The 20,689-nt window shown below is 40.9% G+C and overlaps 1 protein-coding gene across 1 annotated transcript in view; it reads left to right on the plus strand.

Moving 5' to 3' along the window:
• Positions 1-20,402, plus strand: part of AIDA (axin interactor, dorsalization associated) — a 38,361-nt gene extending 17,959 nt beyond the window's left edge. Inside the window, exons 5-10 of the mRNA XM_027610540.2 lie at positions 3,270-3,333; positions 3,574-3,680; positions 13,159-13,281; positions 15,125-15,247; positions 18,342-18,459; positions 18,583-20,402. Coding sequence (XP_027466341.1) covers positions 3,270-3,333; positions 3,574-3,680; positions 13,159-13,281; positions 15,125-15,247; positions 18,342-18,459; positions 18,583-18,679 — 632 coding nt within the window. The 3' untranslated portion in view covers positions 18,680-20,402. The remainder of the gene's footprint in view (positions 1-3,269; positions 3,334-3,573; positions 3,681-13,158; positions 13,282-15,124; positions 15,248-18,341; positions 18,460-18,582) is intronic.
• The last annotated feature ends 287 nt before the right edge of the window (positions 20,403-20,689 follow it).

The following is a 20,689-nucleotide window of genomic DNA, read 5'->3' on the forward strand; positions in this document are numbered from 1 at the left end:
GCTTAACCCACTCCTCAATTCCCAGCCCTAGGCAGTCATTAATCCACTTTCTGTCTTGTGAATTTGCCTATTCTGGACATTTTGTATAAATGGAATCATACCACATATGGTCCTTTGTGACTTAATATATGTAAGATTATTTTAAGAAAAGCATATTGATGGCTTTTAGAAAAGATTAGCTTCAGTGAGAATCTCTCTTGTGTAATGGTTTTAAAGATTATAATGTTTGATTTTTTTTTTAATGATAAGAATAATTAGGATTTTGGCTTTCTGTTTAGTCACAGTTTTCCATTAGTTTTTGTTTTTCGGTGTGTTTCCAAATAAAATTTTAGAGTGTTACAGATTTCTCCTATTGCCTTGTAGGATCTTTCATTGATATTAATGGTTACAATTACCATTAACCCGAATACTCAAATAAGTCCATTCAGTTGCAGTTTGCTAACTGCATGACCTTACAGCTTGTAAATGCCAGAACTGGGTTTTAACCAGGGTTCTAAGTGACCCCAGAGCCTGTGTTCCTGCCACTGTATTCTGTTGTGATACCTATAATGGTGCAATATTAACATCAATCCTAAATATCATGGGTTTCCAGTTCAAGCTCTTGAGAGATTATTGACCCATGTATTAGTGGCAGATTGGACTAAAATCTGCATTAGTCTTCTATTTCTTGCTTTCTGTTTGCTTGTTTTTGTTTTTTTAAGATTAGGGGTGGGAATGGAAAGGAAAGATAGTATTAGAATTTATTTTGTTATATTTTGAATTTATATAGTGCTTCTCATTGGGACCTCTCCCTTCATCATACTTAGTTAGCTTTTTAGGTGATTTTAATTTGCTATTGCCTTTTAAAGGGATGTAAATGTGTACGTTATATCTCAGGATATGCTCTGTAATTTTGCATCTCTCAAAGCTAGGCAGTTCTTAGGACTTATTTTATCAGAATTAAACATTTTCTACAAATTGGTATTTGAATAGATTTCAGATTAAGTCAAGCTGTTTCTGCCTCTTTTTATACTGTAAGGAAAGGAAAATTAATATGTGGGACTTGGTTTATTCTGCTAATGTAGGTTTTAAGGTTAAAAAAAAGTCTCTTGATAATCCTGTCTGAAACTAATACAAGTAAGATTTTGAAAGTACTATTTATTTCATTTTCTGATGTTAATCCACCTTTCAGATGGGAAGAACTTACTCATTTTACCCACCAGAAAAATGGAACAAGTCAGCCACAGAAGCAGAACACACTTTGTTGACAGTGTGTCTGTCATTTTCAGAGTGTGGCCTTCAGGAGGGTGGCAGGCCATGCTCTGTGAGAGTGGGCTGGGAGTGCTGACTTTTTCCTGGCAAAGGTGCACCATCAGATGTCAGCTGTGGGGTGAGCCACGTGGTCCCCAAACCATGATGGGCTCCGTGCTCATGATAATACCTTCCAGGAAATTACAAGCCAAACCAGTACCTGCCTCAGGGCCTTTGTTGTTGTTGTTATAAAGATGTTATTTTTAAGTAATCTCCCCACTCAATGTGGGGTTCAAACTCACAACCCCCGAGATAAAGAGTCGCAAGCTCCACTGACTGAGCCAGCCGGGCGCCCCTCTAGCCTGTTGTTTAACACTTGGAAAGCCCTCACCCCCGTGCTGCTTCTGGACGCATCCTCTCATTCCAGGGTATGGCTCACTTATCTTCCAGCAAGTTACTTTTCTGTCCACCTTAGCCGAAGTTGTCCCCCTGCTCCACTTACACTCCTGACCCTGTCGTTTGCGATGCTAACCACAGTCTAACAGTACCTTGTTAATTTGTTGCTTTACTTACTGTTTGCTTTTCCTGACTAGAGCCTAAGATCCATAGATGAGAGCAAGAACCCCCTGTCTTGATCACTGCCATATCTTTAGCACCTAAAACAGGGACTGGAACACGGCGGGCAATCGGTGCCCATTTGTTGAGAGGAAGAAAGAGAAAGGAAAGATGAGGGTAAGAGCTGGAGGGCAAAGAGCATAAGGACGAACGAGGAGCTAGACCCAGACTCAGACCTCTCGCACTGAACCACTCAGCAGACCGAGTGCCTATAACAGAAGTCTGAAAAACACCTCTGACTCCTGTTGGAATCAGTCATAAAAGCACAGCCTGCACTCTGGGATTTCCTGCTTTGGGATGACAGCATATACGCCGCAGCTCTTTTATCTCTAAACTACAGCACTCTGAAATGAGGCTGAGTAAGTTGAGTACAAAATCATGGGAACTTTTTGGATTGCTCAGTTAATGCCATTACTTTACCTTCATGTGATTGCAGATAGTTACTGAAGACCCATGACACCAGATACGAAGCACTAAATTACATACTTCTAGTAACTCTATAAGGTATTCATAGTAGCTCTCTAAATGTAGGCAGTTATAGAACGTTTCTTTTTTTTTTAATTGAAGTTTTTTTTTTTTTTTTTTTAAAGATTCTATTTGTCAGAGAGAGAGAGAGAAAGAGCACAAGCAGGGGAAGTGGCAGAGGGGGAAGCAGGCTCCCCACTGAGCAAGGAGCCCGATGCGGGACTCTGTCCCAGGACCCTATCCCAGGACCCTGGGATCATGACCTGAGCCGAAGGCAACCGCTTAACCAACTGAGCCCCCCAGGCGTCCCTAGAACATCTCTCTTAAAGTTTACATGCCAGAATGTAATTATGGACCATACACTAATGCAGAAGGTGGTGGGTGGTGGGTGCCATGTTATCTGAAGCCTTCTCTTGAGGGTAAATCCCTCTTTGTGTATTTGTCTATGCATGTATGTAGATGTATGTACCTATGTATGTAATAAACTATCGTAAATGGCATATGGAAATTGTAACCAGTTTTATCTAATTTTGCCAGTTTTAAGGAGTTGAGGAGAAATATAATCAGGACATAGACCAGAATAATCTCACATACCTCTAATTGGTTATCTTTGCACCAGTCTTGTAATTGAAGTACTCCAGGAAGGAGATCTTTTCTTTCTCTGCTGCCCTGTGTCTCACCTAGGACCTTGTACATACAACTGTTTTGGAGTTTATTTTCTGTGAGGGCTCTGAGATTCTGGAACTTACTTTCCTTGGAAATCTTACAAAGTACTGGTACCTGAAGTCTACTATGGATATTTTCATTTTGCTAAGACCTTCAATGGACAAATGCGTCGTGGGAGTTTTTTTAAGTATTAATATGCATAGTAAAAGTGATTAAAAATCAGTCATTTCTAATAAAATTTTTTATTTTGATTCATAGAAGAATTTGTGTCTTTCTTTCTGTTCTTATTCTAGTCCTAAAGAATATTCTTACGTATAATAAGGAATTCCCATTTGACGTTCAGCCTGTCCCCTTAAGGTAAAATAATTAAGCACCAATATTTGTCTTCTTATTTTATTGTCTTATTTTTTACCTAGTTTTCAGATATATCTGCATTTTTTTTATATCAGTATTGATATCTTTAATATCAGTAGGTCAACATTTTTGTGTTTGTGTCAACAGTTTTTGTATCCACATCTTACCTGGGAAATGGGTGGCTATAATGCCTCTCTAGGGTAGTTTTATAGCTCACTATTTTGTTTGCCATTTTGCATGTAGAAGAATTTTAGCACCTGGTGAAGAAGAGAATTTGGAATTTGAAGAAGATGAAGAAGAGGGTGGTGCTGGAGCAGGGTCTCCTGATTCCTTTCCTGCTAGAGTTCCTGGTGAGTATCGCTGATCTCAAAACAGGCATAGCTTAATCCAAGGTTAGGGTGTTTAAAACTTATTTTGGTACTTGCCAATCTTAAGCAAATTTTCATAGCCATGGTCTGAAGGTATCTTACTATCTGTGTTGGGTGTACAAGGCCACCCTGAAGTTCAGTGATTTGCTAGGAAGACTCACAGACTCAGGATATAGTTGTATTCACAGCTATGATTTATTGCAATGAGCAAAGACAAGAACAAAGTCAGCAAAGGGAAAAGGTGCACAAGTGAACAAAGTCTGGAGGAAACCAGATGCAGGCTTTTTTTTTTTTTTAGATTTTGTTTAAATTCAAGTTCATTAACATAGAGTGTATTGTTAGTTTCAGGGGTAGAATTTAGTGGTTCATCAGTTGCATATAATACCCAGTGCTCATTACAAGTGCCCCCCTTAATGCCCATCACCCAGTTACCCCATGAGGTGCAAGCTTCTGAGAGTCCCCTCCCAGTGGAGTCACATAGGTTGTGCTACATGTAAAATGTGTCCATGGGAAGCTGTTAGAGACTCTGTGCCCAGCGCTGTTCTTAGGGGCTGATCACATCAGCACCCTCTGCTTAGCACTGGCCAGAGTTCCAGACTCCCGGAAGGAAAGCACATATTCAGCATAAACCATATTGTTTGCACAGTTTACAGATAGTGACCATCCTTATTGAGGGATGGTGGGAACATGCGCAAAATCCAAGTTCCCAGGCTCTAGCCCAGGGGTGGCCTTGCCAGCAAGCCTTCCTGACAATAACAGTCTCAGGCCTGCTATGGTAACTCTTTTCTGTAGACTATTGTAAGCACTTCTTTAATTAATCAAATGTAGTCATTAAGACTGGGTCCAAGGGGAATGGGTACTGAACAAATACTCTTTTCTTCCCCATCTTGTTTTAGGAAAGGAAATAATGTATGGCAAACCGTTTTTATTTGCAGAAGATCTCAATAAGGATCTTCCCTTTCTGTAAATGACCTAGGCAGGCACCCTGGATAAGTCTCTTGCCTCTCCCAATCACTGGTTTGCTCTGTTCTGTTCTTATACAGTGCACAGTTTTCATTTCTGGTAAACTAGTTCACTTTAGGTGTGATAGCAATATGCTGTAAGGTTATCATGCATTTTGAAATAGACCCTAGAAGCTTTACAGTAGAGCTAAATACAATTTGTGTGTCATCCAGATAGCTTTCTTGGTAATAAAAGCATAGTAATATCGGGGCACCTGGGTGGCTCAGTCGGTTAAGCGGCTGCCTTCGGCTCAGGTCATAATCCCAGGGTCCTGGGATCGAGCCCCACATCGGGCTCCCTGCTCGGTGGGGAGCCTGCTTCTCCCTCTTCCTCTGCCTGCCTCTCTGCCTACTTGTGCTCTCTATTCGCTCTGTCAAATAAATAAATAAAATCTTTAAAAAAAAAAGGTATAGTAATATTAATACTCCCTGGGGAGGAGGCATTCTGGAGCAGGAACAGCATGGACAAAACATTTGGGCTGGAGTCTAGGCTCTGACAGTGACTAGTTGAAGGACTTTGCTCTTGTTTCCTAAACCAATCTGAAGCTCAATTTCTTTGTTTATAAAATGGGATAATAACAGTGTCGAACCCGTCAGTTTACCATGAAGATGAAACACGGTACTATGGCTAAAGCTGTGAGCACTGTTGGGGTCACATGCTGAACGTGTTGTGACGCCTATCCCTTCAGTGGGGGTAGCAGGATCTACACTCGGGGGTCACTGGTGAAATTACAGGCACTAGAGATGGTAGCTCTTAGTGCAAATGCTTCTTTGGTACAAGGGCGTTATTTCCAATCGGCTTCACTTTATGAAGAGTTGTATATTTTTCTTATCTTGTCATATACATAGGAAATTTCAAATTGGCCAAGCTGGTGAGAGAAATTACTTTGTTGTCTTACTGACTAATTGTCATTCCCTTTTCAAACCACATATTGTAATTGATGTAGCTTCCAGTACTATAAATTTCAGTCTGATTTGGTGGTTTGCTCACTTTTCTGTACTTTGATAGCAGATAAGATCCTTAAAGTAGATGATGTAAACCATGATACAGATTAAGGTCTTTATGGGGTTTAGGTTGCTGAGTTGAAGAAGAACTTGTACCATAAACTAAATCCATTTGCTATGTAGGATTAAGCCCAAACTAAATAGATTTTTGTATCCTGACACAGCATCGTGATATATCATTTCAGAGATACAGAAAGGTTACTGAACCCTTACGTTCGCTGAATTTCTTTTTCCTAAAAGTAAGAAAGAGCACATACAGTTTAATTAACTGTATTTAGTTCGTGATATGAGTGTTATTAAGTAATTTGTAGAGGCACCTGGGTGGCTCAGTCGGTTAAGTGTCTGACTTCAGCTCAGGGATTGAGCTCCTTTGGCTCCCTGCTCAGTGGGGAGTCTGCCTCTCCCTCTCCTTCTCCCACCCCCCCCCCCCCAGCTCATTCTCTCTCTCAAATAAATAAAATCTTTTTTAAAAACATTTGTAAAGTTATACTTACTGAAATCATTGAAATAGGAAGATGACATTTGACATTTAATTGTAAAGCAGGAAAACATTTCTTTTTCTTACTTCTTTTCTTTTTCCTGAAGAATCCTGAACCACTGAATTCAAGATTTCAGTGATGCCTAGGCAGTGTCTGCATTTTGGTGGCTAAAGGTTCTAAGAATTGTGACTTTTTTTCCACCTTTGTTCTTATATAATTTATTGAGTTGTAGGTTCGCTGTGACTTTTTTAAAGTCACATTTACTGAAGTATCATTTACATGTATAAAATTAATGCTTTTTAGTGTGTAGTTTATAAGTTTTGACAAATGCATACAGTTGTGTAAACACTACCACTATAAGACTGATGAGGAATGGTATCGTATGTGATATGGTATGACTCAAAGTAGTTTTTTTCCCATTTAAAATTAAAAATGACTTTCATCCAACCTTTCTTGAAGAAAAAAAAAGACAAAAAATCTTAGCTTTCTTAATAACTGCTTCTTTTAAAAATTTAAAAACTCAGAAGGCAAACATAATTGTTAAATAATTTGCTTAAGTCAAAAAGAGATTTAATTTGTCTAAAGGTAGGCTTGGGGGGGCACCTGGGTGCCTTAGTTAAGTGTTTGACTTCAGCTCAGGTCATGGTCTCAGAGTCCTGGGATAGAGCCCCACTCAGTGGGGTCTTCTTCCCTTCTCCCTCCCATTCTGCCTTTCCCCCACTCATCTCTGTCTCTGTCTCTCTCTCAAATTAATAAAATCTTTTTTTTTTAACTGAGAATGAACCATTTATTTTATTTTTTTGTTTTTTTTTTTTAAGATTTTATTTATTTATTCATGAGAGACAGAGAGAGAAAGAGAGAGAGCGAGAGAGAGGCAGAGGGAGAAGCAGGCTCCCAAGGAACAGGGAGCCCGATGCGGGACTCGATCCCAGGACCCTGAGATCATGACCTGAGCCGAAGGCAGACGCTCAACCATCTGAGCCACCCAGGCGCCCTCAAATTAATAAAATCTTTAAAAATAAAAAATAAAGGTAGGCTTGGTAGATTTCACTTAAATAAAAGATATAAATTTACAACCTGTTATTTATGTCCAGAAAATTTAGACAGCGTTGAAAAGTGAAGCTACTAAAATCATAAGCAAAGCAATATGAATTTAAAAGTAGCCCAAGACACAATTTTTCAAGATTTTAAAAAACATATTCTTATTGAATGACATGATCAAGCTCAAATATAGGCTTAGCCATTTCAAAATTATTATACGAGTATGTTGATTTATCTGTATATAGGCTTAAATATGTGTACACGTTTATTTTTAAAACTAAAAATAATGTAATTTATCTTTTAAAGTGGAAATAGTTTTAATATTCACTTGGGAAAAACATCTTTCATAAAAGGAGAATCTACCATTGGCTTTGAAAGTTAGATAAGCAGCCCCCCCCTTTTTTTGAGAGAGAGAGCACTTGCGGGTGGGGCGGGGAGTAGATCTTAAGCAGGCTCCACGCTCAGTGCAGAGCCCAACGCGGGGCTTAATCTCATGACCCTGAGATCATGACCTGAGCCGAAATCAGGAGTCAGATGTTTAACCAACTGAGCCACCCAGATGCCCCAGAGGCCCCCTTTTGACTGTCAAAAAAAAAAAAAAAGCCATAATCAAAGTGAAAAAGACACATAAGGAGCTGACATCCTTCATATGTAAGAAATCTTTAAGCTGTGACAACAAAGGCCACAAGCACATTAGAAAATGGGGCAAAGGACATGGACAGTTTACTCACACAAATATGTACAAATGGCCCTTAAACATGTGAAAAGATATGTAACATAATAGACATACAAATTAAAACTGTTGCTGAGGCTGCGGGGAACATGCTCATTCATTGCTGGCAAGAGTACAAACAGGTACAGTCCCTCCGGAGGGGAATTCATCAGTATTTAACAACAACAAAATTAGACATTTTTTCTTAGGCCCAGCAATCCATCTTACTTCTAGGAATTTATTCTGAAGATCCATCTCCAATAAAATTTTTTAAAAAATCAAAAACTGGCATATATCCGGTGATTTATTGTGGTATAATTTGTAATAGTAAAATATTAGAAACAGCCTGACTGGCCTACATAGATTGGCTGAGTAAACTGTGATACATAGAATACTACAGATCACAGATAGGAAAATCTCCATGAACTAGTGAGTGATTTTTGGAATATATTGTTACAAGTACATCAAGGTGATTCACCTTAAGAGATTGAGAAAAATCTCAGTCTTCTCAATAGATGCAGAAAATGTTTTAAATTAAATTCTAGGGGCACCTAGAAACATCATTTGGTTAAGCATCTGCCTTCAGCTCAGGTCATGATCTCAGGGTGCTGGGATCAAACCCCACATCAGGCTCCCTGCTCAGCGTGAAGTCTCCCTCTGCCCTTCCCCACCACTCATGCTTGCTCGCTCGCTCTCATATAAATTAAATTTTAAATAATTAAATTCTAAATCTGTTTTTGAGTTTAAAAAAAATTCTAGCAGACTGGGTGGCTCAGGCAGCTAAGCACCTGACTCTTGATTTCAGCTCTGGTCCTGATCTGAGGGTTGTGAGATGGAGCCCCAAGTCAGGCTCCGTGCTCAGTGGGGAGTTTGCTGGAGATTCTCTCCCTCTGCCCCTCCCCCCTCGTAAAATAATAAATAAATCTTTAAAAAAATTTCTAGCAGACTGAGAACATAACACATCTGCAGGTGTTCTCTAAAGGACACTTAGAGCCAAAATCATACTTGTAAAAATTAAAGCTTTCCTTTTCAGATCAAGAACAAGGCAAGAGTAAGAGTGCCTACTATTACCTTTTTATTAACAGTGTCTGGAAGTGCTAGCCAGTACACTAGGACAAGAAAAATAAAAAACATTAGGAGAAGAAAATCCCCTCCCTTTATCTGCAGATGTTATGAATATATATATAGTACGTATAAAAGAATCAACAGATGAGTAATTAGGATTAATAAGAGAGTTTAGTATGCATGGTTCCTTGAAAGAATCAATTCTTAAGTACAGATTTTTTTTTAATCTATAAACAAGCAACAGTTGCTTAGAAAATAAATATTATAACATTTATTATAGTATAGAATATCAAATACCTAGTAATAAATCCAACAAGTGTAAGACCTTTGTGAAGAAAATAATAAAACTATCAAGAGAAATTAAGAAATCTTTAATAAATGGAAAGGTCTGTTTCAGTTCAAGGATTGGAAGAAGCAGTTTGTAAAGATGTTACTATTTCTAAAGACCTGAACTTCACTGCAATTCCAGTAGATTTGCTTTAAAGAACTTGACAGCTGTTTTTATAATTTACATGGAAATGCAAGTGGCCAAAAGTAGCTGACTCTTGGAAAATAATGTTAAGAGGGGAGAATTTGTTTTACCAAATGTCAAGGCTTTTTAGAAAATTACAGCGATTAAGACATTATAGTAGTGGTACAAGGATGGGAAACAGTCCTATGAGACAGAATGGAAAGCCCAGAACAGCCCATGCTGGATTTGTGATCAGGGTGCACTGCAGAGCAATGGGAGAAATGATGGTCTTTTAAAGAAGTAGTGCTGGGGGTCCTAGGTGGCACAGTCCATTAAGCATCTGACTTGGTTTCGGCTCAGGCCCCAGTCTCAGGGACATGAGATCGAGCCCCATGTCGGGCTCCCCGCCCAATGGGATTCTCTCTCTCCTCTCCCTCTGCCCCTCCTGCTTGTGCTCTCTCTCTCTCTCTCTCTCTCGTTTTTTCATTTGCATTTAATTGTACAATCACTTTGAATTAATTTTTGTCTGGTATGCAAATGGAAAAACGATAAGGCTCTTATAAGAAAACACTTTCATGATCTTGGAGTGGGGAACGATGCTTGAATAGGACAAAAAGTGGTGACTATAAAGGAATTTAGAGATTAAGAAATATGAATATATTAACATTTAGAATTTATCATAATCAGGATACACCATTAACAGAGAAGGGCTTAACACGTAAAACTAATCTGTGGTGTTAGAAGTCCTGAACAGTTGTTATCTCTCGGGGGAGAAAATGCCTTGGGTCTGCTGGGGACACAGGAGGGCTCCTAGTATGCCAGCAATGTCTTTCCTGAATCTGGTGGTGGTTACACAGGCATGTTCACTTTGTGAAAATTCATCAAGCTGTACTTAGATTCTGTACATGATTTATTTGCTTTTTAATATGTTATCCTTCAATATAAAGTTTCTTTTTAAAGGTAAGCCACTGAGAAGCTAGTTACAAACACATATCCAACAAAAGCTTATGTCAAAATATTAGAGAATTCCTACAAATAAGAAGAAGATGAACATTCTGATAAAAGATGCACAAAATAATTGAACAGATGCTTCAGAAAAGAGGAAATCCAAAAGCTCATTCTAAAATGAAAAGGGGCTCAACCTTAGTCGGTCATGGAGAAACACACATGAAAACTGGATCAACTTTTCTTTACACCTAAATTAGCTTAAAAAAGTCTGACTGCCCCAAGCATCATGGGGGGCCGGGGGGTGGGGTGCAGTGGGAGCAGTGCTGGAAGGGGGCATCTGCGTGAACACTTTGAACACAGATTATCTTCATGTGGTACACAGGAGGGCAATGCCCCGTGTGACTTGGTGATCCCTCTCTTTTGCAAATGTGTGCTCACATGTACTAGAATATGTGTACAAGAATGTTACAGCAGCATTGTTCAGTTTCCAAAAACTTGGAGCAACTCATAATGCCTGTCAACAGAAGAATGGATGCATAAACTGTGCTATATGTTGATAAAACCCGTGTACTATACACCAGTACTATATAGTCCTACAAATGAACTAATTACAGCTACTGGCAAAAAGTCAGATAAATCTCAAGTTCAAAAGCAGGCAACACATTATTAATACAGTGCTTTTTAGCAATTATTTTGGAAGCCAGGATAGTGGAGAGGGATTAGGAAGCACTTTGGGTGGTGATAGAAGGGAACCCCTGGGGTAATGTTTATCTTTTGACCTAAGTGATGGTTACATGGATGCTTGTTTTCCAGTTTTCATTAGGCTGTTGCCTTGTTTTATTTGCCTTTCTAAATATTTGTTAGATTTCACAATAAAATATTTTAAAAGAGACAGTGGCTGCAATAAGAAAATGTGTTGAAATATGGCAAAATGTCAAAGACCTATTTCATGTGAAAAAGTAATGTTATAATTTTACTTTTGAAATGGTATTGAATACTGCTTTGAGTGTTCCATTTTGGTTTTCTAACTTCTAACTTTTCATAAGCCAAAAGTTTTCTTTAACAAGTATCACCAGTTAAGAGTCTTGAATTTTTTTTCTCTTTAAAGATTTTATGTATTTATTTGAGAGAGACAGAGATAGTGAAAGAGGACACAAATGGGGAGGAGAGGGAGAAGCAGGCCCCCCGCTGAGCAGGGAGCCTGACGTGGGGCTCACTCAGTCCCAGGACCCTGAGATCGTGACCTGAGCCGAAGGCAGACGCTTAACCAGCTGAGCCACCCAGGCGCCCCAAGACTCTTGAATTTCTATAGTAATTTTCCTGTCATAAAATTCATTCATTGTAAGTGTACAGTTCAATGACTTTTGATCTATACTGTTGTATGTCTTACCAGTTTGATAGATCTAATTTGAGGACATTTCCATCACTCCCCAAAATCCCCTCAAGCCTGTGCAGCTAATCACATGTTCTATTTTGAAGGTAGTAAGTTGATACACATATTTCAAATACTTGATCATTAAAAGTAGGATAACACACTGTTGGACAGAAACATGAAAAATGTCAATCAAAGTTCTTTATAAATGTTAGATACTTTAGTTTGAGATACTATATGCATATTAGATTAAATCAACTTTGGTTCACATCTGTTCTCAGTAGATGATGTGAAATAAACTGTACAGTTGATTTTTTTAATTTTTTTTAAAGATTTTATTTATTTGAGAGAGGGAATGAGAGCATGAGGGGGGGAGGGTCAGAGGGAGAAGCAGACTCCCCACTGAGCAGGGAGCCCGATGCGGGACTCGATCCGGGGACTCCAGGATCATGACCTGAGCCGAAGGCAGTCGCCCAACCAACTGAGCCACCCAGGCGCCCTACAGTTGGTTTCTTGATGTCATTTTTTTGGTGTGGCTCTGGGTGGTTTTTCAGTTTTAAAAAAATTTAGCTGTTATGTATGAGGATTTCAGATACACAGGTGCTCTTGCGTATGCCATTCTCAACAGGATTAATTTCCGAGAGAAAAGATCAGACAGAATAGAATACAGAAAGGGCTGGGAAATTAGATTATAAAATTATTTAATTAAATACATAAATATTGAATTGTAAGTTATTTTTTCCATTAATAACTAAAAGATTTGTTGATTAGGACACCTGGGTGGCTCAGTCGGTTGGGCATCTGCCTTCAGCTCAGGTCATGATCCCAGGGTCCTGGAATCGAGGCCCGTGTCAGGCTCCTTGCTCAGCAGGGAGCCTGCTTCTCCCTCTGCCTGCCACTCCTCCTGCTTGTGCGCACGCGCTCTGACAAATAAAATCTTAAAAAGAATTAAAAGATTTATTGATTCTGGTATTAAGCTTCTCAAACTTTGGGATAATATAAGAAAAGTTTAAAAAGCTCCTTGTCTTTTTCTACCACTTCATACAGAGATATGAAATTTATCTTACGTAGTATGAGTAAATGTGAAATATATATATATGACATGAGTATATTAAGTATGCGGTAATTTGAGTGAACTGAATCTTCAACAGATTTGACTGACTTACGCTTTAGTGTTGAATATGAATTAAGGAAGTACAGATGTATCTTGTGTCTTATTAAATATCTGTCCAAAAGAATCACACTGAGTGTTTGGAAGTTTTGGAAACTACAGCAACGTCTGGCAAGTTGCTAAGTCCGTTAGAGCAAGGCTTTATCTTCTCTGTGCTGTTCCAGTATTTGCTCTGCAGTTGCGCCAGAGCTCACTTTTTGCCCTTCCCTCGTCAGGCACTTTACTACCCAGGCTGCCGTCAGAGCCAGGAATGACGTCACTCACCATCAGAATTGAGAAAATCGGTCTGAAGGATGCGGGGCAGTGCATCGATCCCTATATCACAGTTAGCGTAAAGGGTAAGTAACTCTACGTTTTCCCCTCTGGCAAACTGTGTAATGTTGATTCGCACTTGGAACACAGGCAGGTGTGGGGGTGGGTCCTTGCACCTGTGACAGTTCATTTGCATTCGTCCTACAGTGAGGGTAAACCCCTGGGCAGCCGTCATCGTTCCTTCACTGAGTATTTCTGAGAAAGTTTCTAAAAATACTTCATTATTTATAACTGACATGCACATTTGCTTTTGAGGGTTTTTTGGTAAACTTCCATATTCTTAAAATCCCATCCAGGGTGCTGACTAGACGGACATACACACTGTCTTCAACAGCATATACTTCCTTCCACCTTCTCAGGGAGTGTGGTTTTCTTTGCCAAGCCCCACGCTCTCCTGTTCCCCCACGCTTCCCCTTCGGGTGCTCTGCTTCCTGCTGTGGTGTCTTAGACACAGGGGAGCCCTGCAGGGGTGTGTGAACATCGGGCCTCCAGTGAACCGTCCTGAGACAGGGAAGTAGGACACATCCATAAACATCCACACCCTGAGCCCAAGGCTGGGGCCATGAAAGAAGCATTGTATTTCTTATTAAGCATGGTCGTCTTCAGGATTTGTTTGTTTTCTCCTGTCCAGTGTGGCATACCATTTATTCCTTGAAAACAGCTTTTTGAGTCTTTGGTTTAGGACAGAATCCGCACTCACGGAATTCTTTTGTTGGTGTCAAGCCTTTATATGGCACTTTATTTGTAAAGCACTCAACAGTCTTTTAAAAATAATTATTGGGTGATTGAGGATGAGGTTGTCATACTATTATTGAGAAATCCCTGCCCCATCAATTTTCATCTACAGTTAATCTGCACTTTGAGGCAAACCAAAGAAACAGGGACTGAAATTGAACTTTTACCAATCATAGATATACAGACACAGAGAAGAATTTTAACATGGAGACCACATGATCCACAGCGCCAGTGCTGAAATACTTGACCTCTGTTGTTATCGGTTCCCAAGTCCACGGTCTATTGGAAAGTCTTGATACCCTACATTATGTGATAGGCCATTTAAAACTGCATATCTCACATGGGACAGTACACTGTAAAAAGTGAAGGATGATGTGCTAGGTGCTGTGTTACCTTTGCACACACTGAACTGAATAATCAAGTTACTAAGTTGTTTTAAGTTCTCTAAGATAGGAGTCTGTTGAGTAATACATAAACACCAGACATTAAATGAGTCCATGTTGAATTTGATTAAACTGGAAGATTCCTGGCTCCAGGAAATTAAAACCACACATCATACATAGTACCACCTGGTTGTTGTAAATCAGGTTACTTTATAGCAGGTACAGTCAGAATTTAGGTAGTATGTCTAAAGAATGACTCATTTAGAGAAAGGTTTCATTGGCAGCTTTCATGTCCACTGTATTGGCTCTGACTGAAGTACAACAGGAGAATTCTGCTAATGTTTGATCAAAGGCCTTTCCACGCCCATGCACTTGACTGAGGTAGGAAATAGGGGTAGGGGTCCCCCTGTGTAATATCATTCATTTTCCAAATTTTTATTGCATACAACAGTATAGTGGCATAAGGAAGACAAAAGTTCTTTTCCCCTCTTAACAAGAAGGATCAAACTTTGTCTTCAAACTTTCTTTAGCATCCAGATGGCCTCCTGCTGTCTCTGTCCTCAGCTCCCCCCACACACTTCCGGAAACCAGCAGCTCCCTGTGGTACCTGCTCACACGGGGGAGGGGGGAGTGTCTGGTATCTGAGACTCTCCTCTCAGCTTCCGCCAGGCCTCTTTAGGAAACCTAACCCTCTGTGGTTCGTTTGCAGTTTCTGAGTCTATATGTTTGAAACGCTCTTTTTTCTCTCTAGATCTGAATGGCATAGATTTAACTCCTGTGCAAGATACTCCTGTGGCTTCAAGAAAAGAAGATACATATGTTCATTTTAACGTGGACATTGAGCTCCAGAAGCATGTTGAAAAATTAACCAAAGGTTGGTTTGTGATGGTAAACATTGGCTTCTTGTGGCTGGAGTTCTCGTCTTGTGTTCGTTTGCCCGCAACCTAGCGCGGTGGGCAGAAGCACGCACCACACGGTGTTCAGTGACTTGAATGAAATAGCGATTTTTTAAATGTGGAAATTAGGACTTGTATGATATAGTTGTGTAATAACAGTTCTATAATAAAATGTTCTTTGATTATAAAATTTCATCATCTTGGACAACAGAATGAAGTTTTCCTCTTACTGAAGAATGGAGGGGGCAGAGGCTCCCCAAGGCTCCCTGATGGTTAAGTCTCTAATAGTTGAAAGAACAAGTTGTTGTTCTTCCAGCTGATTTTATTGGGCAGAAAGATACCATAACTCGTACTTGGTTGGCAGGAGGTTGGGAAAGGACAAAAACACATTTTTAAAAAGGTGAAGTTACATTTCCAAGTTGGCCAGTTCCTGGTACTAAATGCTTTTCCATGTGTTCCGAGGGAGTGTCGACGCTCCAGAACAAGACTTGGGGATCCCTCTATCACCCGAGGTTCAGTTGCAGTTTTTGGCATTTTCACTCTTTGCAAGAAGCTTGTACCTTTTGAACAATCGCCGTATTCTCTAAAATATCTGACATCTTCTCCGATCTGGTGCTCCGTCGCTTTGGCCCCACCACTGGAAGACTTGTCTCGCGGGGCTTCCGTTGGTGCCATGGCCGCGGGTGTGAGCCGCAGTAGCGCCTGGAGGCACGTTAGATGCTGGTGTGGGGGGGGGGGTGCCTCCTGGCAGACCTCCTGACTCAGAAACACGCCGGCCAGGCTCAGCAGTCTCTCAGGGGGCTTGCACATGGTTCTCATACACACCAAAGCTTGAGAATCGCTATTAGAATACAGAGACAATGGCCTTAAGAAGTAATGCTAAAGAAATTTCAATATGAAGTGTTAGGCCATCTGCATAAAAATATGAACAAAAGTTTGGGGTTTTTTTGTTTTTTGTTTTTAAGTCCTCTGCTTTGGGAAAGGTTTGTGATATGGGCTGATTTTTCTGTTGTAGCGCACTGTGTTCTGGAGGATTCGCGAGATATTGAAAGTAGAACTAGATTCAGAATCTGTTCATTTTCTCGAGCTTTGACTTGACTGTGTGCAGTAGATAGAACGCTGACGCAGGCGCCGTCTTCGTATTCACAGGGGTTCCGCTCACCTCCGTACACTGCCGCCTTGTACGTTCCATTCTTCCTTAAAAACACCACGAAGGACAAAGCTGTGCGTACCATACCCGGGATGCAGGAAATAGATTATCTACTGATGATGCAGATGAATAATGAAACATTTTCTAAGTTCCTTCAAATGATGGTATTACACTTGAACTTTAGGATTGTTTGCAAATGTGACTTTATTTCACATTTATTCAGACCTGAGACACAGTCATGATGACAAGGAGATGGGCTCCACAGCTGCAGAGATGAAGAAGTGGGTTCGGCTATCTTAGAAATCTGTGAGGGTTTTTAATAAATTGCTTCTGTTATTTCTGTGGGAGGGGAGAAGAGAAGCTACCCTTTGGCAGATACGGAGGGTCATAACTTGGGGACTAATAATTGTAACCCTTCTGTGGGGGCAGGGAGTAGATGGTCAGGTGTGCCCGTCTGTCCCTCACCCACGTCCCACTCTCTCGAGCAATTGCTGTTTCTTTCCTCCTGTGACAGGAGGTGCTCCATTTGGATCCAGGCGCCAGGATGGCACACACACTTCTGAACATTGTTGTTGTTTTTTTTTTTTTTAAGATTTTATTTATTCATTTGACAGAGAGAGACACAGCGAGAGAGGGAACACAAGCAGGGGGAGTGGGAGAGGGAGCAGCAGGTTCCCCGCGGAGCAGGGAGCCTGATGTGGGGCTCGATCCCAAGACCCTGGGATCACGACCTGAGCCGAAGGCAGACGCTTAACGACTGAGCCACCCAGGCGCCCAGTTCTGAACATTGTTAAACCTCTTGTCACTTGTGAGTTTTGTCCTCGGTTTAAAAAGTATTGGATGTGTGTTGTCCTTAAAAGCCAAGCAAGATCCAGCCCCACTTGGGTTCAGGCAGAACTAGTAAGTAGCCGGTTAAGAGTGAGACCCCAACTTCCTTCCTAGTTTCTGTGCCGCCTTTAGAAAGTAATGGTTCTTGGGGGCACCTGGCTGGCACAATCAACCAGTTGATTGTGTCCGACTCTTGATTTCAGCTCAGGTCATGATCTCAGGGTCGTGAGATCGAGCCCCGCGTCGGGCTCTGTGCTCAGCTCAAAATCTGCCTGAGATTCTCTCTCCCTCTGCCCCTCCCACTACTCGCACGCACGCGTGTGCTCTCTCTCTCAAATAAGTAAAATCTTTTAAAAAAGAAATTGTTCTTGGCTACACTGATGAGGCAACTTATTGTAAGCTTCTTTCTGTGGGGAATGCTTATCTGTTGGGCTTTGGGGAGATAAAAACATCTGAATTTTTCATTGCCGCTTTTTGGGGGAGGAGTGGACTAGGAATAGGCTTGCTCTTCTTTAGACCTTTGTCTTCCAAAACGGGTAATTCCAGGAGAAACAGAACAGTGCTTTGAATACTAAAAAGGTCTTAGAAAACAGGTAATAGTTAAACACTGAACCAGAACATGATTTATATTGTTTAAACTCCAAAACACCCAAAACGGTTGAATTTTTGAGCCTTTGTTTCAGGGGGAGGAGCAGAGCCGTGAGCTTGGATGTTCTGACGAACTCTCACAGGCCTCGGCTACTTGCTGAGTGTCCGTGGATCAGGTCCATGCTTCCCTAGCATCCTCTGTGTTCATTGTGTGGCATTTAAGGCGTTCTCCCCGTGTGTGAACTACGTACATTCTCAAGTCAGCCCAGCTCAGGAAGTTCGGCTGTGCCGTGTAGGAGTGGAGGGTATGGAGAAATGTCACTGCGTTCACATTAAGAGTTTAGGAGGCAGCTACAGTGCTGTCATCGGAGAGACCGTTTGACAAAGGTTACTTTGTCAGATTATGCCGGCTGCCGCGTGCTCGGTGCTTCCGGTGATGGAGGAAACTGATGGGCACGATGGAAATACGCCATCTGTGGCTGATGTGGTTTGTTTTCATTCCATAGGTGCCGCTATCTTCTTTGAATTCAAACACTACAAGCCTAAAAAAAGGTTCACCAGCACCAAGTGCTTTGCTTTCATGGAGATGGATGAAATTAAAGCCGGGCCGATTGTAATAGAACTGTAAGTGATGCGCGCACATGCTTCGTACCGGTGTAATGCTGACTGGTTCTCCTTAGTGTGTGACTGTACAGCAGGTCAGTTATCCAAGTATGTTAAACCATGACTTTTCTACTGTGGTTACAGATACAAGAAACCCACTGACTTTAAAAGAAAGAAATTGCAGTTATTGACCAAGAAACCACTTTATCTTCATCTACATCAGACTTTGCACAAGGAATGATCCTGACATGAGTCACCTGGAACGTCTGTGAATTCTCCCACCCAGTAGCAACCCTCCCGGCTCCGTGTAGCGCATCCCCCCTCTGCCAGGCAGGTGGCAGGCCTCGCGGGCGCCGGCAGGCCAGAGCGAGCCCGCGGGATTCACAGCCCAGCACGCCACTGACCTAGACGACTCCTTTGGATACGGGCTTATTGTAGTTTTGAAACATGTTTTTACTTTTATAGTATTTGTGCAATTCATAGTCTCTTTTCTAACTTACCACTATTCCTGCCCTGCTTCCTGGAACAACACTGCTGTGGGTAGGATGTGCTCGTCTTCAAAATTAATACAGCAATAAGAATGTGCTAGAGTTTACACATCCGTTCACTTTTGCTCCAATATGCTTTTTTGGTTTTTTGAGTTAATGCCAAACTCTGGGTTGATGGGGGTAGGAGAGTATGAAACTGTTCTGAGAGGAGGAATTGGACCGCTTATGCTGCCCAGGGAGGTCAGTCTGGAAAATTATAGGCTGCTCCTCCGAGGTGGCCTAAATTCACCCTGATCTCATAGTTTTCCTGTTTAGAAATCGTGTGCCTTGGCCAGATCATTATCCCAGATGGGAGGGTTCCCAGGTTGTAGCTGTGGTTTTTCCAGATGACCAGATTGTTTTTCTGAAAGAGCACATTTGTAGTCCGTTGATTAGCTGCTCTTCTACATCACATTGTTATTCTTTCTGATAGTGATTCTAGGGTTAATGATGGAACCATGTCAGAATAATTACAGATTTCTAGATGGCTTTGTAACGTCTTCTAAGTCATGTAATCTAATTTGAGTCAGATGCTAATGAGATACTGCAGGAGTAACTGCTGTTTTTCTGACAACTGATTGTGAAACATTAAAGCCTGCATACCTCTTCTTAGAGTGGTGAGTATGCAAAATCTGGAGCTACTCTAGTTCTTTTTATATAGGTAGATAGGATTGCCATTTATTTCCTATGTAGATATATTGACTTTCATCTATATGGAAATATGCAGGTCATTAGCTTATTATAATTTGACTATTTACATTACTTTTGACTTAATGGGGCATAAATAAAACTTTCAGAGGACACACGAGGTGGATATTTGATACACAGGACATTAACATTGGGGGCGGGCTCTCTGTTAGATGCAGACCCACACGTTTTAACGTTCACTATGTTGAATGACAAATGGTAGCACGAGAGGGACGCAGCGCCAGTACTTGGCCTGTTTTTAAACTAGTGTAATAACCCTAGGCCCAAGGTTCAATGTGTGCTATTTAAAATAAGTAGCCACAGTGAAGTGTTCTAGCCCTTGCACTTCGAGAAAGCTGGTCTTTACTTCTTGTTGTCTGTCGGTTCCGTTAAGATGGATGTTAAAAACTTGGAGCCTGAAAGAATTCTCAACCAAATTTAAGTCTTGTCTCCGGTCTTAATTAGATTAATTCCAAAAATGATTCAGTCCACAATAGCTCAAGGGGATGAAGAATTTGCCTTAATAAATTACCTTGTTGTTCACTCAGCCCTTAGACTGAGTTATCAGCCCCCGACTGTCAGCTCCTCAAGGGGCGAGAACCACATTTTCTCCAAGTCCTGTAAATGTTCTAAGGTGCTTGGCAGCGCTCTGTACCCTGTGGAGTACTCAGTACCTTCTGTTTGTTGTTGCTGACGAGACCTAAAAAATAATCCCTTAAAGTACCTACTATTAAAATGTAGCGAAAGTGATCCGTTGGTCTTTCTCTTTTCTCATAGACCATAAGCCACGTCTGTCAGTGATAATCTGTATGAAGCAGCACCTGCTGTCGTTCACATAAGTATGGTTTGTGTGAACTCGTGCTTTCAGCAGTATTAAAGGAGTGCTGTGTGATTAGCGTAGCTTTAATTCAGACTTGAAGGGGGTGACAGGTGATCATCTGGAAGCAGTAGAAACAATACCGTACTTCCCACAAATTTTTACTTTCCAATGAAAAAAAAAAAAACTGTAGTAGAAACGTCTCCAGGCTGAAACGCTG

Source organism: Zalophus californianus, chromosome 10 (assembly GCF_009762305.2).
Source record: "Zalophus californianus isolate mZalCal1 chromosome 10, mZalCal1.pri.v2, whole genome shotgun sequence".
In the NCBI taxonomy this organism is placed as follows: domain Eukaryota; kingdom Metazoa; phylum Chordata; class Mammalia; order Carnivora; family Otariidae; genus Zalophus; species Zalophus californianus.